The 20465-nt window shown below is 43.9% G+C and overlaps 1 protein-coding gene and 1 long non-coding RNA gene across 4 annotated transcripts in view; one reads left to right on the top strand and one right to left on the bottom strand.

Annotated features, from left to right (window-relative positions):
• LOC144475690 (putative receptor-type tyrosine-protein phosphatase mosPTP-1) overlaps window positions 1-20465 on the top strand; it is a 784928-nt gene that overhangs the window by 736194 nt on the left and 28269 nt on the right. The window contains exons 5-6 of one of the 3 annotated variants that reach the window (XM_078191827.1): window positions 148-335; window positions 446-560. In XM_078191827.1, coding sequence (XP_078047953.1) covers window positions 148-335; window positions 446-560 — 303 coding nt within the window. Of the gene's footprint in view, window positions 1-147; window positions 336-445; window positions 561-3774; window positions 4247-11030; window positions 11651-20465 lie in introns of those variants that run through there. The other 2 variants (XM_078191826.1, XM_078191825.1) reach the window with 2 other exon arrangements.
• On the bottom strand, window positions 19008-19736 carry LOC144476364 (uncharacterized). Its single transcript, XR_013495012.1, has 2 exons — window positions 19298-19736; window positions 19008-19130 (listed from the first exon to the last, which is right to left on the bottom strand). It is a non-coding gene; the product is annotated as an uncharacterized LOC144476364 (long non-coding RNA).

Raw genomic sequence — 20465 nt, 5'->3', positions numbered from 1 at the left:
TCCCGATAAAATACGAATTAATGAAAATCCTTGAATGATAAACATTCGATAGTGTGAACCAAACATTTCGAGCCGATGAAACCTTTTTGTACTTCAAAATACGCCAACGTGTCTCTGTATTTCTCTCTTTCCTTTTTTCATTTGCAGCGCCAGAAGGAAGACCCGTAATTACCAGCGCTTACAATACCTCGGCCACGTCGATTTATCTGGCATGGACGCCGCCCAGTCGTGACACCATTCACGGACAGTTCCTCGGTTATCAGATCGGGTATCGCCCGCGAGACAAAATGCATATGGAAGTAAAAGACATATACATACGTGATCCGGCCGTTAACGTAAGTTACGTAAGAATGCGTTTCAATGAATTTTTTAATTGGTGTCGTGTTTCGGTGTTGCTCCACCAATTCGTCCTTTTAAACAATGCCTCGTTCTCTTTCCATTACAGAACCACAGCATACACAATCTGGAGACATATACGCAGTACCGGGTATCTCTACGCATATTCAACCCCGAAGGACATGGACCAGAGACAACAGTTTCCGTTATGACGGACGAAGGCAGTAAGTTAAGGCAGCGATGAGACAGGCGGACACGCGGATAAACCGTGTATTTCGCGCCGATGCGCTCGTTCTATCGATAAAACAGAAATCTGGTTGGTTTCTGCATTACCCTCGATTGATAATAGCAATCCTGCTATATCCGCTTTAACAGTAATCGATAAGGAAGAACTGCTAATGGCCGCTTACTTACCGACGATTGGTAACACAGCGCAGTAGATAATATAGGAACCTGTTTATCAGCAATGAGTAACACAAATCCATGAAGTATCTATAAAATGACTTTTGGTATCATTAGTGGGACCAATATCGACGGAAGATAAGGCACTTCCCTAGAGGTCAAAGTTTTTGTTATTTCGATTTTGATAGATATCACTCGTTTCCTACCTTAGGGGAGAATGATAAAGACTTATCAACTCCCTTAGCACGTGATATTTACAGAGATTGTATCAGGATCACGACTTTTTTTATCTGCGCTACGACTTTTCTTGCCTTTGCAAGATTACTCGGAACGAGGAGAAGGTGACCCACGGCGAAGCCTTTTAAGCCTCCACGCGGACGTCTGATTCATTTAATTATACATACATCTGAACAGAGCGTGCTTAACTGAATCGTCTCTATCAGTCGAAATACACTGATTACACGTATAGATAATGAACATAGCGCAACGTCCATGAAACGTCTGCACGATCTCTTCTTAACTGACACAGTCAATGATATCATTTAAATTCGTCGGACGTCAGCGATGGTGGTACTCCATTCGCGGGACACAATAAAGGTTTACTTCGGATATTTTATGCAAACCTCTTCTATTCCGGTCACGGTTCTTTTTCGCCTTTTCTGATGGTCCGTATGTCCCTGATGCCTATAAGGACTTCTACATTGACCATTCATTCATTTCGAAACCACACTCCGACTGTATAGCTCTACTGTGCGACGAAACTTTCCTAGAAGTTTAGTTCGGAAGAAATACTTCTTATACGAAAGCATTGTTTAAAGACAGACTGCAAACCTCCGCGTCATTATAGTTGGGAAACTAAAGCGCTGCCGTTTAAAAGTTCCACTCAATTAGCTTAATGGAACGCGGCATTAGTCCCGATGACAGTCTACTAAACAATTATCTTTTTAGAAGTTTCCTTAATGCTTGGAAACTGTACCAAAGTTCCTTGCAATAATGTGTTTCCACTTGTTGGATGAGACGGAAAAATCTGGTGTTCCTGACGCGAATCGCCATCTTCGGGGCGAAACTTATCAATCCCAACTACCATAGCATCCGTTGATACGTAATTACCGAACATCCTATCACGATCCTACCGAGCGGCAGCATCGCTTTGTTCCTCGGTGTCGTCCATTGTTCGCGCGGTCGGCGTGAGAACACGGAACAGACTCAGGAAGCGACCGTCCACCCTCGGGCTGCCTCGTAAAATTCGATCGGCAGAAAGTTTGCGAATGCGAAATCTGCCTTCCCGCTCTTTCCCTCGCTCCCTGTCTCTGTCACCTAACAGACAGACCTCTGGAAAATCAGTGCGACCGAAAGACGGCGACATCTGCTCCAAAATCCGCGAGTGCAACGGTAGCGCTCGATGACGCCGGTCTAATGACACCGTTTCATCTCGCCGGCAGATTCTTATCGTCCACTGCGAGAGATCACTCTGGCCAAGCGTTCTGTACACGAATCACGTCTCCGACAATGACAGTTAGGACCACGTGGTACGAGGATCGACTCTTACGTCCCTGAAAGCGGCCGGTCGGCCAGCAGCAGGTTTCCAGCTGCTCTTCTACATTGTCCGTGAACGGCCCCCGACACTTGTGCGTCCGTCGTCGTCGTTTCGTTCCCTGGCAGGGCAGGGCATGCTCGCAGATTTTCATGGCCGCCATCGCGTTGCTCGGCCACTCGTCGCCGCGCACTCGTGAGCCAACGGAGCCCGGGTCATCCTGCGGCCGGTGTCGATCCAGATCTTGGCCCTCGGACTCCATTCCGATCGGCCATCAGCGTGTACCTAATGCTTGCTCCGAATTTTTCTTAGCAAGGATTGCCTGAAAATCCATACATTGGCACGGTTCAGAGAGAGAGAGACAGAGAGAGAGAGAGAGCGTGGTGAACGAAGACGAAAAACGGGAGAATCGGGCAGCCGACAAGGATCGAAGAGACAGCAACCGTGTAAACGGAGAGGACGTCGCTGGTTAGACGGAGAGCCGGCGGTAGAAGGAGAGACGAGACAGAGGAGGAAAGAGAGAAAGATACGGGCTAAGAGGAAACGGCAGAGCCGGGAAAGAGAGAGAGAGAGAGACAGAGAGTAGCACGACGGAGAGAAACGTGGGTGGATAAACAGTAAAAGAGGAGGACAGAGCATGAAAGAGAGACGAAGGTATCGATATATAGGGGCCCAACGAAGGACAAAGACGGTGCGCGGAGCGTCGGGGTGGAGGGAGAGGGGCTAAACAGAGGAACGAGAAGGGGACAGAGCCACGCCGTTTCGGTCGTCGCCACCGGCGCGCCTCTTCGTTCTACGATCGATTTTCCACGATTTTTCACTCCGGCGTGCAGTCCTCGAGAAGAGTGGTCCGGTACGTGGTGAATGCGACACGACGGAGTCTCTCTCTCTCGGTTCTCGGCGTGGAGAAGACGCGATAAGCGGGGAGCAGCCGAGGGAAACGCGCGTTACAACTACACCGAGAATTCGAACGAGCGCAAACGTCCTGTTCGGAGCGGCTTTGTGTTGCGCTCCACCACCACAACATCCCCTCTCTGTCTCGCCGCAGGATCCCCCTCCCTTTTTCCGCCTTTCTTTCTCTCACGCACATTTTCGAGCGCACGTGTATACAGCCGGCTTGTCAGAGCCTCCGCATGTACGTGTGGGAGCGCTCGTGATGTCTGACACGCGTGTGCAAGCGCGCCCGCGCGCACGATGGTGAACAAGCTGACGCGCTCGCGTGCACAATCATACACCCAGCTTGCAGCTCCAACCCCTTCTGTGTGTACGAGTGTGCCTGTGTTTGTGTATGTGTGTGTGTGCGCATACAGCCTACACAAACCCACTTCGGCCTACACAGCCAGACCCACACAGATAGAAGGAACGAGAGCCGGTACTCTGCGAGCGTGTGGCAGCGTGAGTTTCTCTCCCTCTCTCTGAACGCTCGTCCCGTTTGTCCGTCTGTGTTCTGTTCCCTACTGGAGACGAGCCGGAGGACCGAGCGTGCACAGCCGAGCCGAACCAAGCCGAAGTCACGGTTTACTGTGCGCGCGAGAACGTTGCGAGATCGACGTCGGTGTGTGCCGATCGTGGGAGCGGATCGTGTGCGTGCCAGTGTTCGTGTGTCCGTTCGTGGCGAGCGGATCCAGTGCGCGTTGTGTCATTCTCGCAGGATCTCGACGCTCCTTACACAGGGACGGGATCGTCTCTCGATCGCTCCCTGGATCCTCGCACGCCTCGCTGTCCGATTCGGGGCCGGCCCGTTCGTCCGCGGATCGTCGACGCGCGTTTAGCCCTGCCGTTCGAAATATGGCGTTTGATTCGTCGCGCGTGCGACGCCTCGACCACGGTGCCGTGCCGAATGACGCCTAGTGTGAGAAAGTTTCAAGTGTGCAGCTCGTCGCGATTTGCTCGCGTCCGAGGATTACGCCGCACTGTCGCCCGCACGACTAATCGGGCCGAAGAGGCAAGCAACGAGGCCAAAGGTGTCGTCTGGTAATGATCTGGAGGCCGGTTCGTGGTCTCGGTACGCGTTCAACGTGGGCGGAATCATGGCTCGAGGTTGAAGGGTCGATAAGGCGTGAAGGGTTCACTCCGCGCTTTGCCGAAATGACGCTGTTTCACGGTGCATTCGATGCGCTCTGCGAACCTGCCATCCGACCAACGGTGTATATCTGCATCCGTCCGGGCGTACGAGCAGCGGAACGCTACCTCGTTGTCCAGTCGTCGCCTTTTGAATCTCACTCCGATTTTCGCAGCATCCTGCTCTCCTTCTTAAAGTGCATCGGCACCAGCTGCCTTGTCCATCCACCGCACCGTACCGCGAACAATCGCGCAGATGGATCGGTTATTTTCGATTCAAAGAATAGTCGTAGGGTGCTTGTCACAGGTATCTGTCCCGATGATAACAAACAATTCTACACGCGTTCCAGAATGTCCTACATTCATTGCTCGTCACGGCTTATTTGTTTTCATTTACCTAAATCCTAGTTGCTGTTAGAACTGTCGTACCGGTCAAATGAGTCTGGAATTTACATTTTTTTATAAAACAGTAAAACCAAGGTGAATTTCGGTTACCGTAATAGCGCTTTCCCGTATGTTTTTGTCATTGAGAAATCACTTATTTTGAAGCGGATACGGTGGATTTACGATACCGTGTTCAGATACCGGTCAGAAGCCACTTAGAAACGACACATGGCAATATCGTCGTCTAAATTGTCCACCGTCCCTGCTGATTGATCTTCGACGAGTCGATTCAAAACTCGTTGTCACAGTTTCGACTGCGGTGGGTTAATAAATGACAATCGACGGTGAAGGGCAACACCCCTCGCCGTCGAATTCATCGAAGAAGCGACGTCTCGTAGAACAAATCGATCGGTCTTCTGTACGTCAATCGACGCGATCCCACGCGACAGCGAAGTGTCATCGGTGCGCGCGACCTATGCAAATTGCACCGATACAGAATACGAAGTTGATTCGAACCGAGTTCTCCACGCTTTCCGACCTCATCGTCGAGGAATTGGATATTTCTCGTCGAGAGGGATATTGGAATCGGAAGTGTCCTCCGTCTCTCGCTTTCGCGCTTCCTCTCTCTCTCTCTCTCTCTCTCTCTCTCTCTCTCTCTCTCTCTCTCTCACTGCCCCTGTTTCTGTCTCTCTCTTTTGTCTGCCCAGTGTGTCGCTCGATTGACGTCCATCTCAGGAAACGAAAGTCGCCAGGAAATCATCGATAGTTCTGTTAGTTGAGGAGTGAGAAACAATATTTAACTTCCTCCGGATCGGTATATATTGTGCATCGCATGCATACCGGGTGTATCGTAAACGGCATGGAAACTCGTGGGAGAACTGGCGGAATAGGTTTCCAGGACACGCGTGTCCCCTGCTCGATTCCGTATCGCTTCTGATCGTGATCACAAATCGGATACGGTAAGCCGACGACGACGGCCTTGGCGGCTAGTCTACGTATAAACATTATTTGAATGTTAGCATGGGTCAGTTCTCGTTGGTATGTGAATGACAGGCAACTATTTGAAGCAGAATAAAACTGAATATAAACGAGTTTAACGATCGTTTTACTGTCGACCGAATTAGCGTGCGTGTAACACGTTGCACACCGATTCGATAGCATTGGTAATTGATACAGATAAACAGAAATGCCAACAGCTAAACGAAAACGATTTGAAAATCATTAACTCGGCTGTGTGGATTTTGGGGCAGTTATGTTGGCAGCAAAATATTTGATCAATCTGCAATATCCACAAGTCAGAAGGAGAAAGAGGAAGAGGAAGAGAGACGCGCGAATTGAAGTAATGTAGTGCGACTGTTTTCAATTGCATGGTCACCGTTTATCTTCATTTATATAGATCGGTTTAGTACGTGTACGGGCGATTGCGTTTGTTTTCCGTTCAATACATCGTTTGCCGAACGAATAATCAAATTTTTTAGAGCAGACGGAAACGTGAGGCATTACAAGTAAGACTTGCCCGATTTTTATTTAAATTTTTACTAACATAATTTCTAGCATTAATGCCTGGAAGTTTCGAAAATCAATTCTAAAACTTTTCATAGTATTAAAATTATTTAATTAATGAAATCGAAACAAGAAAGTGAACATTTTCTATAGGAAATATTAGTTCAACTCTTTTGCATTCTAAAAACCTTAATAATTTTCACTTTGTTCAATATCTTACGATAAAAATGATTTTCAAAGCCTAATTAACCAATTAGCTGATGCAATTTCTTTGAAAACCGTCCAAGTTACTATTTCTAAAATATATAATTTAATAAAGAATATCAAAATATATGTATAGTTTTCATAACTATTTTTTAACCAGTATACTAGACATGCAGAAAAAGTAACATTATATGTTACGACGAATATGCTCGTGAAAAACAGCTGTCTGGTTAATAATTAGTGACACTTAACGCGTTCAAGTGAAGATTTTACTAAATTGCGCCAAGCCTTTCCGTGTCATTCCAATTTCCCACGTAGTTTTTCGCACACGGTAACAAGTCAATTTGAATAACGTATCTTGTTTTATCGCGCGTATTCGATGCAAACAGTCTTGCGCGAATGCACACACAAGTTTCATGTCTACTAATAAAGTTACAGTGGCGCTCGCCTCATTCGAAGTACTCGCAGCTTCGTCAGTCTTCTCTCCGTATCTGCATGCAGGTCCGCAGTCTAGTCGAACCCGGTGTGTACACGCGTAGAAAGTTGCAACCCGACGCGCCGAATGGCCGTTTAAGAAGAAAATCGGAACCGACGAACGTTAGTCAAGATCTGCGTTAAAACGCCGTTTGCCCAATACTTTTGCAAGCAACCGTGCATCCGCCTCTATTCCCACGATTCCGCGAACCGGGTCTGCCAACGGCGATGCGTCGCTTGCATATTACGATACACCCCATACATATAGGTGCATAGGTGCACGCGTCGAAGCGTCGCATGCAAGTGAGTCATCCTTTATTGCGGAACTGAAATTTTCATCTCCGATCGGCGGAAGCGTTTTTCCCGGTTCGTTCGACCTCAGCACGATCGTGTGCTCGACGGAACGCGTAACTTGCTCTCGTCTCTCTCTCTCATCTCGTTTCGTCTCGTCTCGTTTCGTCTCGTCGAGCGACGTATCCGGCCGCTTCCGAATCTCTCCGGGTAACTAGGATGATCGCGGGGAGCAGCCGGAGAATTCCTCTGTGACGTAGAAATGTCAAGGCTCGCGGTCGGCGCGGAGCAGCACGTGTGCGGAGCATCGTCGCGGCCGATTCTCGGTTAACTTGCGGTTAAAATCAGAATCATTGCGACGTAATTACGAGTCGTCCATTTGCTCGCGCTGTCTGCTGATATCATGGCGAACAATTCGTCTTTGTTCCGTGCGCGCGGGTTTCCCAGGGGAAATCGCCCGGAGAACGCGGCGGGGTAGGAATTCGGTTGATCTTTCGCACGGTCCCATTCTTTCACTTTTATACGATAATCCACGACGGTGGCAACACGAGACGGATTAACATGCAGCGATAGAGAGATCGGTAGCGCCGCCGCACAGCGCGGAGGGGGCTGTCTAATCTTGATCGGCCCGGGAACTTTTTTATTAAACGTAAAGACGTCTGTTTCTCCGGCGAGGAAACTCCCAAGGAAATACCCCTTTTTACGGGACCGCTGCCTTTGCTCCTCGTATTCAATAAGCTGACAGAAACGATTCTGTTCTCGTATCGTTGATCGGTCTCCCAGGACCGACGTTCCTCGACCGGACTTTCTTGCTCAGCATCCTTCGCGATGATGATCCGTCCGCAGCTCTCGGACATTCTCTAACGGTCCTTGGACTGTGGATCAACTGTCCTTCCGGAGATTGTCACAGACAGATCACCTTTTCGGAATTACGAGGTGTTTAGGTCTTGTGTTTTGTCTTTAGGCCGTAGGTCTTGCGCCATCAGCAATTTTAAAGACGTACTGACTTCGATTTTATTTTTAAGCATCTCACCCTCAAATATTTCTTAACCTCTTTGGCACGGCTGGATTTTGCGCGAATGAATTTTTTCATAACTAAATTGCTATTTTTCTTAATATATACTTTTTAGGTATAGCGATATATGTATAGTATTAGCTGCATATTTTTTTCTTTGTGTATTGTGCACATACACTTTCACTTTAACCCCTTGCACTACAGTAACGAGTCAGACTCGCAGTGAAGATTTTATGCCAGCACTAAATATGAATATTATTCATTTTTCCTACATCGAAGTAAAAATAAATTTTTCTGTCATCAAAGTATAGAAACAAAGGTAGATAAAGACGATAAAAGAAATAAAAAATATGTGGTTCTATTAGGAAAATTATTAAGTACGAATAAGTGCTAATTATCCGTGCATGAAAGGAGTGATAATGCAAGGGGTTAATCGTTTACTTTAATGACTAATAATACGATTGAGTAAAGCAAGAAACCTCCACGAAAGCCACTATAATGAGGCGTCGTGCTTAAGAGGTTAAATCTGGGTTCTTACCGTCAGTAATTAACACATATTCGTGCGCATGACGAAAGTTCGTCATTTAAATATTAGAGAAAATAATTGATTCTTGTTCTTTTAATTGTAAATAAATTAAATTCTAATTTTTACCAAACAGAGATAATTTCAATAAAAAACTGATTTCAACTTCAGTTGCGTCACATAACGGTGCAAACGTAAACAAAAGCAAACTAAGAGCGTACTAGTATTAGATATTGCGTATAGAAGGATTTTTTTCAAAGTTTAAGCGCTTTGATGTTCGGATATTATATAACTTCAGAAAGCCAAAGGAAATGAAAAATTTATATATAAAGACAAATTTGTTTTATATCATTTTCAAAAATTTCACTGAAAAATATGATTTTTAACAAGTTACGTTGCTTTTATATAGACTGGACAAATACCTGTTAAAATGCAGTATTAAGTTCTTATGTTTTACTTACTATAGCAGAAGTAAATAGGTCCTCAGAGCGGTCAAATTGTTGTTCCAATTCTTGAAATTCCATTGTTGAATTTTTTATCGCAAAAATGTATTTCTAATTACGTTATCACAGCTATAATTTACTTACTCGAAAAGCAAAATATAACATTGTAGTATAATAATTAACGCTATTCTACCTGCTATCTTAATTTATTGTCCTCGGGAATTATTCATTGATATTTCATGCAGTTTTTTTGCACAGATAACGTAAATGTTGACAATTAAAGCCTGCGTTTCAACCGTGCCGTGTCGCTTTGTAATTAAGTAGTATTAGTTACGTATTCTCGTACTGTATTATTTCATTTGCAACAACCGTAACTTATCTATTTATGTTTATTCCAATGACTGAATTAAATGAAGTAAAAAGCTAGCTGGATTTTGGTATCTGATATTTCTGCAAAATAAAAATCGTCTGTATTAAATAGTAAATAGAGATGCCAAATATTGGAGATGCTGTCTATAATCACTTCAATAAGATATGTTCACATCCTTTTAAATTTCTTTGTATCAGAAACGCATAAAATGTTGTTGAACGTTATAGAAGATTTTTAGCATCGACAGAAGGGTTAACAATGTTATACGCGAACAATGTTTCGTTAAAATTGTGTTGAGATTTGCAAATGCAAACGTATTGAAAATGACAAAAATGATTTTATTGAAATTTCGTAGAGGTAGTGAAGCCGATTATTGTACCTTTGGATCGTTTTCGGTCATGATTAACTTTACATTCATCGACTAAGACATCTATTATTTGATTTATTTTTTACTAACAGAAATTAAATGTCTTATTCGATAAATGCAAAATTAATAATACCCGGAAACAAAGATAAGGGCACAGCAAGTCGTCATCTCAAAATAACTGGTTTCATTATTCTATAATTGGATAAAGAAGTATGTCAGAACACTTCCCACAGGAATATTTTCATAACTTCGTTGACTATAAAAGAAAAAAAGGTGTCAGGAACAAGTGATATAGAGCCGTCTAGCAGTTCCAACGTTGATTAATAGAAATTGAGGAAATGTTTGAGTCACTTCCATTTAGATTCGCAGTCTGACCCAGAGCGGGATGTGCCGGTGCGACGATACGACGAACGAGCCTTGGTTTTCGACAACTCCCCCTGTAAAAGCGCAAAACGACTGTTGGCTGCGAGACTCAACGTGGCCGGCCATATATCCCCTCGGTCTTGACGCACTAAAAATATAAGGGAAAGCCGCTTTAAAACGTTCGAGAGGGGCCGTGTAATTATTGCTGAGCGGCTGGCGAACCTGATGCGTTTGTCGCTGCCGGCTGGTCGCGTCTCCGTTGTTGCTACCGGCGCTGTTGCTGCGCGGCCGGTCGCTTCTGTGCCCGACGAGAAACAATCGAGGCCATAATTCCGACTAATTGAGCCGGTCGGCGATGCAATTAGAACAACGCTAGCGGGAGAAATGTTGTCCGGTGTGAACCGTCGAATTCGGTTTTCTCCGCGTTTTCATCCGCGGTTAGGAAAACAAAGTGGTAATCAGCGACGTCGGGGTGGAACGGTGCGGCGCGAGTCGCAGAAGGTGGTGGGGGAGAGTGACAGAAGGAAGGGAGGAGATTATTTATCGATGGCAGGAGGAGACCAAATTGGGCTGGTCGGGTTCGATCTTGAGCCACATTAATATTCCGCTCACGTTGCGCGTACGTGTACTCGCCGCGGTCTACGAGAGGCACATGTATCGGGTCGCGAGGATGAACACGGAGCGCGAATGCAATCGCCGCTTCGTTACCTCGATCCTCCCGGTCCCCGACGTGCCTGCCACAATTTCGATATTCCTTCAGGCTACCGCAGAACATGTCCGGCCGATCGATTCCGTCGTAACAGCCAATTCGCCACGGCCGAGTGAAACCGTTTAGGAAAATGATGGTGCGCCGATGAATCCTTGAACGAGCAGTCGTCGCCAACGATCCCGCGGTAACCGGCCAACAGGGGGGACGGATTGCGTCTCGGGGTGCCATGAGACAATGCGAATCCTTATCCTTTGCGGAGCACGGGGTCGCGATGTAACGCGTGCTAATCGGCACGGACATTCGCGAGGACTTTCTTCTTCGCTTCGCCTGAAATCCTTGCAAGCGGCCGCGCGCGTTGCAGTCTCGGGGGTGAAACGACCGCGATGAGAACGCCGCCGCGAACCGCGAGGATGGACGAATTTGTGAAATAGCCCGGTGGAGAAGAGCCACGCCGAGCCACGTCACGACGCTTCACAGCTGCAGCTGCAAAACGAAAATGTCGTGGGCCAGGATAGTCAGTGCCGCCCAACTCGTGGCCGCAGTGGCTGTCATCCTCAGGATCCTGCTCACGTCCGCGGACCCGATCGCGTACACCGACGAGCAGACCTACGAGCAGACCACCTACTTGGTGCCAATCTCCTCCACGGAGAACGACAGCGACATTTATCGAGGTAAATCGAATCTACGACGCCGGCTAGTGCCGAACGTGTCGCCGAAAGGACACTGTATCCATTGTGCGTTTTTTTCGGACCTCCGGGAGGATTTACATACATCGAACGACCGTACGATGTTCTCCCAGGTCTGTTTCATGTCGGCCTGGCTGACAGGTTTGTCCTGTATAAAGATGTTTGTCCGACGTGGAAATGAAAGTACACCCGAGATTTCTCGAGGTTGCTGTCTCGTTAGATTATAGCCACTATTACGTGACCGGCTGCACGAGGAAACGTTACCAGACTTCCTTGCCGCGTGTTTTCGTTTCAAGTCTGATGCTATTACGCCCCAAACGAAATCTCTTCGGTGCGACACCACTGTCGGGCACAGCACCTGTCAAACAGTATTGCAAGCTGTTTTAGTAAAAAATCATGGAGACGTTGTTTTCCTAAGAGCTGTTTTGGTTAATAATGTCGACTCTTTTCGCCATGTTTGAACGTTACTTTCCATAATGAAATGAAAAAACTTAATAATCAGAGTATCAGCCATCATTAGCTATTACTCCTTCTCATCTTTTTGTCAAGGAATAGCCTCTGCGGCAAAAGAATGATTAGTTTTTTGAAGCCAATCATTCATTAAATCAAATTTTCACTTTTTTTTGTAAAAATGGAGTGTTTGTCTGAAGGGGTTGAACGTCTCATTTAGTGTTTTTAAATAGTTTTTTTTATATAATTTGCAATATGGAGCCAAGCTTTATCATGTTGTAAAATAACTTTATCGTGCTTTCGAGCGTATTCTGGCAGATTTTCCTTGAATGCTCCGTTCAGTTTTATTAATTGTTGTCGGTATCGTTCCCCAGTAATCGTTTCATTAGGTTTCAGCAGTACGCAATACACAGCTCCCCTATTATATCACGAAATACACAGCTAAACTTTGTTTCCATGCATGTCGCGGACTGGTTATGACATTGAAGGCTGGCATGAGTCCACTAATGATTTTTTACTATATCGTTTTGTGTTGTCAAAATAGATCTACATTTCACCATCTGTTAAATCTTGATGCAAAAAATCTTTCTTTTCGTCTAGCAATCAAAATTTCACGAGTGCTTTCATTGCCTCTTTTTTGTTAATTCATACGAAACCCACTTTTCTTCCATTTTGGATCTTTCCCAATGCGTGTAGACGTTCAGAAATGGTCGATTGGGCAACATTCGGTGCTTCTGCCAATTGCATGACTGTTTGAGCCGAATCTTCATTCAATAATGCTTGTAAATCTGAATCTTCAAACTTCTTTAGCTGACCTAGACACTTTTTTTACTTAAAGCTAGCGTCTCTAAAACGTTTAAACCATCGTTTACAAGATTTTTTGGGTTAAAGCATGTTCATCGTAAGTTTCAACCAACAATGGGTAACTTTCAGCAGCCGGTTCCTCCAAATCAAATCTTTTTTTTTTGGTACGAAATTTGACATTTTCGAAACTATGAAACCCAATTACGATCAATAACTAACTGACTTTTAATGGTGTATGTTTATCCTTCAGAATTCCGAAGATACCATCCCCTGTTAGAATCAACATTATTAACCGAAATACTTACTAAATGCGAAAAGCTTTAGTATTGAAATATGTAATCTTTTTCATTAGTTTGTAAAGAAAATTTTGTACTTTTCAAGAATCTTGGAGCACGTTGTATGAATAAAATGTCGTGAGGTTAAAAGTCTCGCAGGCCACTACAGTATAGTAGCCTGTTTTTAAAGTTTATTTGAGTGGCACGCAACGAGCAAAGTTACTCCATTACATTCGCTTTTCATGAATGAAAGGAGCACTTGAAATCGCTCTGTCCCTGCACGATAAAGACACAATGGACAGTGCGTGAAATATATCCGATTAATCGCCGGTGTCGCTGATTCAACAGCGTTCCGCGGGCACAGATAAATAAAGGGTGACGGAAGAATACCTGCGCATACAAAACGTCTCCACAGAACGTTTTAATATCTGTGATTTTTTAATGATTTCGTCATTAATGTTGAATTCATTATTTATGTTACCATACCAACTAATGATCATACTAACCGCATGAATTGTAGATACCAACAAAATGTATTAATTTTTCGTGAGAGAAATGAATTCCCTTCGAACAGGTGTCAACACTGCTTGGCTATCAGCCAATTAAAAATTCTTGGCGCTGAAGCCAGCAAACTAAACGTGTCAACATTGCCCGCTTCAGATTCTTCGTTCTATAATTCCTGAAATCGTGAAGTTGCCTTTTATTGTAAATTATTTAACTACGAACGTCCTTTAATTGTGCAACGTCTTACAAAAAGGTCGCTTTGTGTACATAGTAGTCTTTTCTATGTTTCACGAGTGTTCCTTGCAATCCAGCTAATTAATTCGATATCGATTCCAATTAACAGGCGAAAATGGCACAATGGGAAACCCGCTCGACCGCGGCGTTTAGCATCATTTTAATCCAAGCCTCTGTTTGCGGAAACATTTATTTCGTTAATTGTTGTTGCTTGATTAATGACAACATTCGCTTATAGCTGCGAAGATATTATCATCATAACATCGACGGAAACAATCGATTACTGATTGATTAAACGAATGTATGGACAACGTCGCTGGTAAAAATGAATACCAAACATAACCAGGCTTCCCGTAAAATTAATTTTTATATCAGAGCTCTTCAACAGTAAATGTAATTTTCTGTGCCACAAACCACTCAAAGCGAAATTAGCCGACCGCATCGTTACGGCGATAATTCATCCCGAATGTAATAAGGACTGTGCGCAAGTCGCAATTATATGAACAATGAACGAGAGACATTCCACCGGAATATTAAATACTCGGTAGCTACATAGGATGGTATCCATTTAGCAGTAGTGGAAACCTTAATCTTGAAGAGCGCCGCATTAGCAGAAATTTTTCTGAATTGGCCGCTTAAGAAAATTCGACTGAAGTTCTCGTTAAGCGATACGAGGCTGTAGCCTGCAATCTGCACTGTGCCGAAAATAGATCCCTCGAGGAAATTTTTCTGAAGCTGTTTCCGCCCGTAATCGCATCACGAGATTTTCCATTCGCGCGTGGCGGAGCCGGCTCATTTCCTTTTCCGTCTCGATTTCGAAGAACGAGGTGCAGCTAGTAGTATATTACACTTCCATCGCGGAATCTGCTCGCGCCAGTGTCCATCTCTCTCCCGATCTCTCCGACTGTGCCCCTCTTTTTCTCCCTGTTCACCTATTCGCCCTCGTTTCTCCGGCTCCTAGCCTCTGGAACGCACCTTGCCGTCAGCGTTACGTAAGTGACCGAGTACGGAATCACGGGTGCGCAGGTTGTCATAAAGCCATGAAAACACTGCGTTACGTTCCGTCTTCAATGCCCACGATCCAGTTCCGATGCCTGGCCACGAAACTGGTTCCCCGACGCGAGAGGAAGCGCCCTCGAGCGTCACTCGATCCTGCTTCCATCGAGCGGATCTCGTTTCCGGCCGGGCGCACCAGCACGTTCCGTCCTCCCGTTTCGGTCCAGTTTCGCTAATGACTCGCCCCTTTTTCACGAATTTCGGCAACCGTTGCACGATTAATTTTCCGTTGATTAACCAGAGTGCCCGGTTACCAATTAAATAGAAAATATCGCGCTCGCAAAAAAAATACATTTCACGTTCGAAATTTTGATGCTTTAACGTTTGATGCTCTCTGATCATGTAGCGAATCATTGGAAATTTTCAAACAAATTGGTACGCTTATTAATCGACGTTCAATTGATATATTCGACATTTGTTAAGCTGTAGTTATCGTTTTTCAAGAGTCGCAATACGGATAATCGTTACATCGTTTAAAAACGAAAATTTCGTTAGTTTTGAGAGATCAACCGTGCTGATTTGCACGGTTTCATGATAACTTTAAGCGAAGAGAAAATTTTCAGTGGTGGTCAAATACTAACTTGAACAAATTCGATCCTGCGTCCTACATTCAAACATCGACCAACACGCAACTCTCAAACAAGTTACATAAAATCAGAACAGCTTATTCATCGATACACGAATAGAAGACAGGATTGATTGCAGCATTTCTGTAACCCTTTCACACATCGTGGACCCTAACGAAGCCTGATTCACTTAATAGATTCTAATCAAAATTTCATCGACGTGTGAGTAGAGAAGCAGAGACAGAACGCAGTTAGAATCGCGCAATTATTTCTGGAATACAGGACACATAGATAGATAAATAGATAGATAGATAGAGAGGAACAGAGAGAGAGAAAGAGAGGAAGAGAAAGAGGAATAAAAAAAAAAGAGAGAGGAACGCGCAAGGCTGCTTGTGCCCCAGTGATTCTATTGGACGCCCTCGAGCGACATTTAATCACGGTCCCTTCACGTTTTGGTCCACTTTTCGCAATGGTCCTCGGGTCTCGATTCGCGGGTGCGCGTGATCCGCATGCCGAGCTTCTCCTCCTCCTTGCACCGGTTGCAACAACCGTACGCCGCGGCGGGCCAGGCCGGGCTGGACCGGACCGGGCCTTGCCGGTTGACCTCACAAGCGTCCTCTCGGGCCAGGTATAAAATTATGGAAATACTTGTCGCCGTTTATGCTCGGTTTCTTTTCATTTCGTTTTTTTGAAAGTCAAAGCACGTTATCTTTCGCGAGCCATCCAGACGTGCTATTTTTACGTGCCGAAGGTGTTAGCACGAGCGCGGCCGAGAGCCCCAAGGTCGCAATTCTAATTCGCATGCTCCGAAATGTCTAGCCGCTTTTTTTCGTACGTTTGCCGATGTCCATCGCAGAGGACGCGCTCCTTGAATTAATGGCAGACTACGCCCCGCGATACCCCGTCGCCTTTTTTAGCTAACCTCGCGGTCCCATTTAATCTTTTGCAATCGGACACCGCTGGCAATTATAGTCGACCGGCAACGCCTTTGTATGGCTATTGAATTTTTGCCGATAACAGGTTGGGTAACCTGTGCCAGAATCAACGATTTCCTTGACCGACGGTGGGAAATTGTCCTTTCAACGACTTATTTCAACCTCTTTCTGTGCTTTGACGAGTTTCACTGACGACAAAGATTTCTAGTAACGATTTTTTAAGTACAAAAGGTATTCCATACTTTAAACTCCTTCAGAGATCCGCGAAATTCAGGAATCTTGTCCAAGAATGGCGAAATGCTTCTATAGTCGCAAAAGAATATATACGCACAGGTAACTCTCTTATAACACAATAGAAAATGCCGTATTGTATGAGACCCACAACCAGTATAAAAAGAGGGGTTATAATTTGTAAACTTAATACAAGGAAACTTTCTTTTCAATTCCATATAAGTAACTTAATTTTAAAAAAATATTATTTTCATTTCGTGTAACCTTAATTTAATAAATTCCTTCCTCATCACTACTCAGCATAATCAAGCGAAATCGTTTTTTCGATTGAACGATATCACTTTCACTTTCGAAACATTCTTCTTCATTTAGATTTCTTGCACCTTTTAGTCTCTTTATAAAATCTGTAATTTTACAAGGTCATTGTAGATTTCATAGTACAAAGATGGACAAGCTTACAACTCTCTTTTGAATTTTTACCTTCTTTCAAGCGAAATGGCACTATAGTTCATTAGTCCTTGCCATCATTATTCTGTGGTAAGTTATTTATTATATATGTTAAACGAAAATCATGTTTTACAGTGCTGCAGAAGTACAACGTTGTACAAACGTTTCCGCAATTTATCCTATCGTATTAGAGCGAAACCATGTTGTAGGATACCGCATTATAGGAGGACTGCCTATAGTCTTTTTTATTTAACAACAAATCAAGACATAGGTATTTGGTTTAAATGCAATTAACCCCTTGCACTACCATTCCTTTCGCGCTGCGTTGATTAATACTTATATGTCCTCAATATTTTTAATAATGGGATCAGACGATTTTTGTTTCTTTTATTGTCTTTATGTACTTTTGTTTCTAAGCTTTGATAACAGAAGAATTTATCTTTATCTCGATATAAAAAAAAATTAATAATGTTCATTGTTAGTAGATCTTGCATGAAATCTGTATCACGAATGCTAACTCGTTATTGTAGAGCGGGGGGTTAAATTGAAAAGGGTTATAGGGTCCTCCGAAATCGTGTTCAAGTATTCATTGTTCGATAATACTATAATACCTTGATTTCTATTATATCGAGTATTGAGCAAAACATAAATACGTGCGCACAACGCGCGTGATTAGATTCGTTACACGTAAAATGCAAGGTGCAGTTGCGGTTCAAAATCCGAGCCAATGATTGGCAAAGCAGAATGAAGGAAAAGAAAGCATAATTAATTAAGCCGAAACCGTAAACGAGGAAACGGAGACCATTGCGGTAAAGTCGCCAGGGAAAATAGAAAGTGAAGTAGGAAAATAGGAAGCCAGGAGAGGTACTAAACGACGAATGCTTTCGGAACACGTTTGAAGTATTAGGTTATCGAACTGACTGCAATCTATCTTGTCTCAAATGTGATGGTTACACAAGACGTTTCTGTTTATAGTCCGATCTTACCAAATTGTATCTGCTGACTTCGCAGTTCTCTCATTAATCGCGTTCTTTCAGCCACTCGCGTGTCCACATTTGCATAAGCATCTCGTGCAGGAAGAATGTTCAGGTGTGTCGTGAGCATAGCGGCATATTTGAGAATGAAAAATTCGTGCGGCCTGTTCGGAATTCATAAATTTCCCGTCCAGGAAATCATAGACAGGGCGACGCGAGAAACAGGTTGTCGGCGGTCGCTCGTTTTCTTATCAACGGTTCCTTTCACTGGCACGTCGTTACTCATGCCGAGCCTATCCTAATAAAGCCACTTTCGCCTATTTCTCGTATCCTCGTGGAACGCCGCCCGTTTCTATGCATCCCCGGAGAGTCGGTTTTCTTCCGATCATTTAGATAATTGCGGTCAGGAATTCTATATGGGGTGATCGGTTTCAACGCGCACAATCGACAGACCGTCGAACAGAATCAATTGAGAAGAAACGGAAAGTGTGACTGCCGACAGAGGTCGAGGAGGATATTAGAATTTCATGTGGTGAGCTGTTTGTAGGCAGGGCCAAGGACGCTACAAGGCCAGCTGCATTTGTTTCTTTGATTCAGTATGCGGAGAGAATTGATTTTGTCAAGGAAGAGGAGGAATTGAGGAATTGATTTTGTCGATTATAAATTCATTCGACGTTATTTAGTACCACCGCAACATCTTAATATATCATTCACGATCTCTTGCTTCTATGTATGATATATTCGTTTTACACAGCTGCCTGCTGTTTTATGCTATATAGAACCAAGTTTAAAGGTAGTTGAAAGCGTATTTAAGGTTTTAAAGATGCATCGCCTGTTTCTTTATGAATTAAATCTGATCCATTGAATATTAATTACTTGCACAGTTTATTACTATTATTACAAAATCTGAAGTTATTCTAAATAATATATTCAATTAATAAATCATTGGCAGATGTGGAGCTGGAAAAGTAAATGACAGCACGATAATCCTAAAATGTAAAAGGTATTATACGTTGCGCAATAAAAATGTTTTACTTGCTATATTTTAGAAGATAATCGTAATAGTCAAGACACTGCTGAATCAGCGCAGTTAATAAAAAGGACGTGAGTCGTGACGTAGTTCTACGACATAGGACGTAGCGTGATACTGACTCACCTGCCGATTTGCCAGGTTCGGGCCAAGTCATTAGCCAAAGCGTTGCCTGAGTGCCGGCAATTTCGCTCGTACATTGTATTAAAATTTTCCGGTCGCTGGGTTTCTTTCTGCCGATAATTTGAAATGCCGATAGCATCAGGTTGCGCGCGCTCGCGCGCGGCATCCTTAGGAAAATACGAAAGCAGCAACGTGTTATTTCCAAGAAGAATCGATCCGTAACTCGAATTGCCTGGCATTTTGTGAAGGCGCTTTGACGTTCGTTGCCGTAAGATTCCGCATAAAAGAATCGTAAATACGGATAGACGGTTTTGTTTCAGCGCCGAGGATTAGTCACCTGCGGAGAACGTAGCGCACCGGTTCGCGGTAACTCTCTGACGAGCAATTACCGATCCTTTCATTTCCAACGACACTGAAATTCAATCTGCCGATCCACTCGAGCGTTCATAACATACAGAAGAATTTTTTACTAATGGAAAATGGAAAAACAGAAAGTGATGAAGAAATTAGAATTGGAGATTTGAGCCTCCGCCGGAAATGGAAGTGGAAGACAAAGTTCACACGGTCGAGCTTCAGAGACCGAATATTTAATCAATTTAAATTTCGTAGAAAGGATACCAGATTCATTTTGTACGCGACGTTATTGTAATTAGAACAGGGCATGATATTCGACGAATCTGCCATTTCTTTGGGATATGTTGCAATTGATAGAATGTTATAACTAAACTTTATGCATTTACAGAACTTGCTAATTTGTGACATGCGAGGAAACATTTGTGCGATTAAAGAGTGACAACATTCTTACTTCAGTTTTCCTACGATGAATCTTTCAATTTGTGAAATTGATTTTTTTCTCAATTCATATTCTAAAGATTGTCTTATTTAATAGACTTAACAGTTTGATTGAAATATTAAAAATGCATTTCAGTCTTCTATTCGTTCATTATTAATACATAGACTGATACGGTTTTTACATAAGGGCAGAATCCCTTCGTTGCCCGAAAACTACCCCTTTCAATCTTTAGCAGAATTTTTGAAGTGAGCAATCAGGCAAGAGACTCTTCACTACGCCTTGTCTTACGACTTCTTTCACAACTGTGCTCACTGGAGCTACTTTATCGTTAATGACCTGCTGCGAGAAAAACGAATTTTGCGATTCTTCAAACTTACG

This window comes from Augochlora pura, chromosome 10 (genome assembly GCF_028453695.1).
Source record: "Augochlora pura isolate Apur16 chromosome 10, APUR_v2.2.1, whole genome shotgun sequence".
Lineage (NCBI taxonomy): Eukaryota > Metazoa > Arthropoda > Insecta > Hymenoptera > Halictidae > Augochlora > Augochlora pura.
This window is presented reverse-complemented; position numbering and strand designations above follow the sequence as displayed.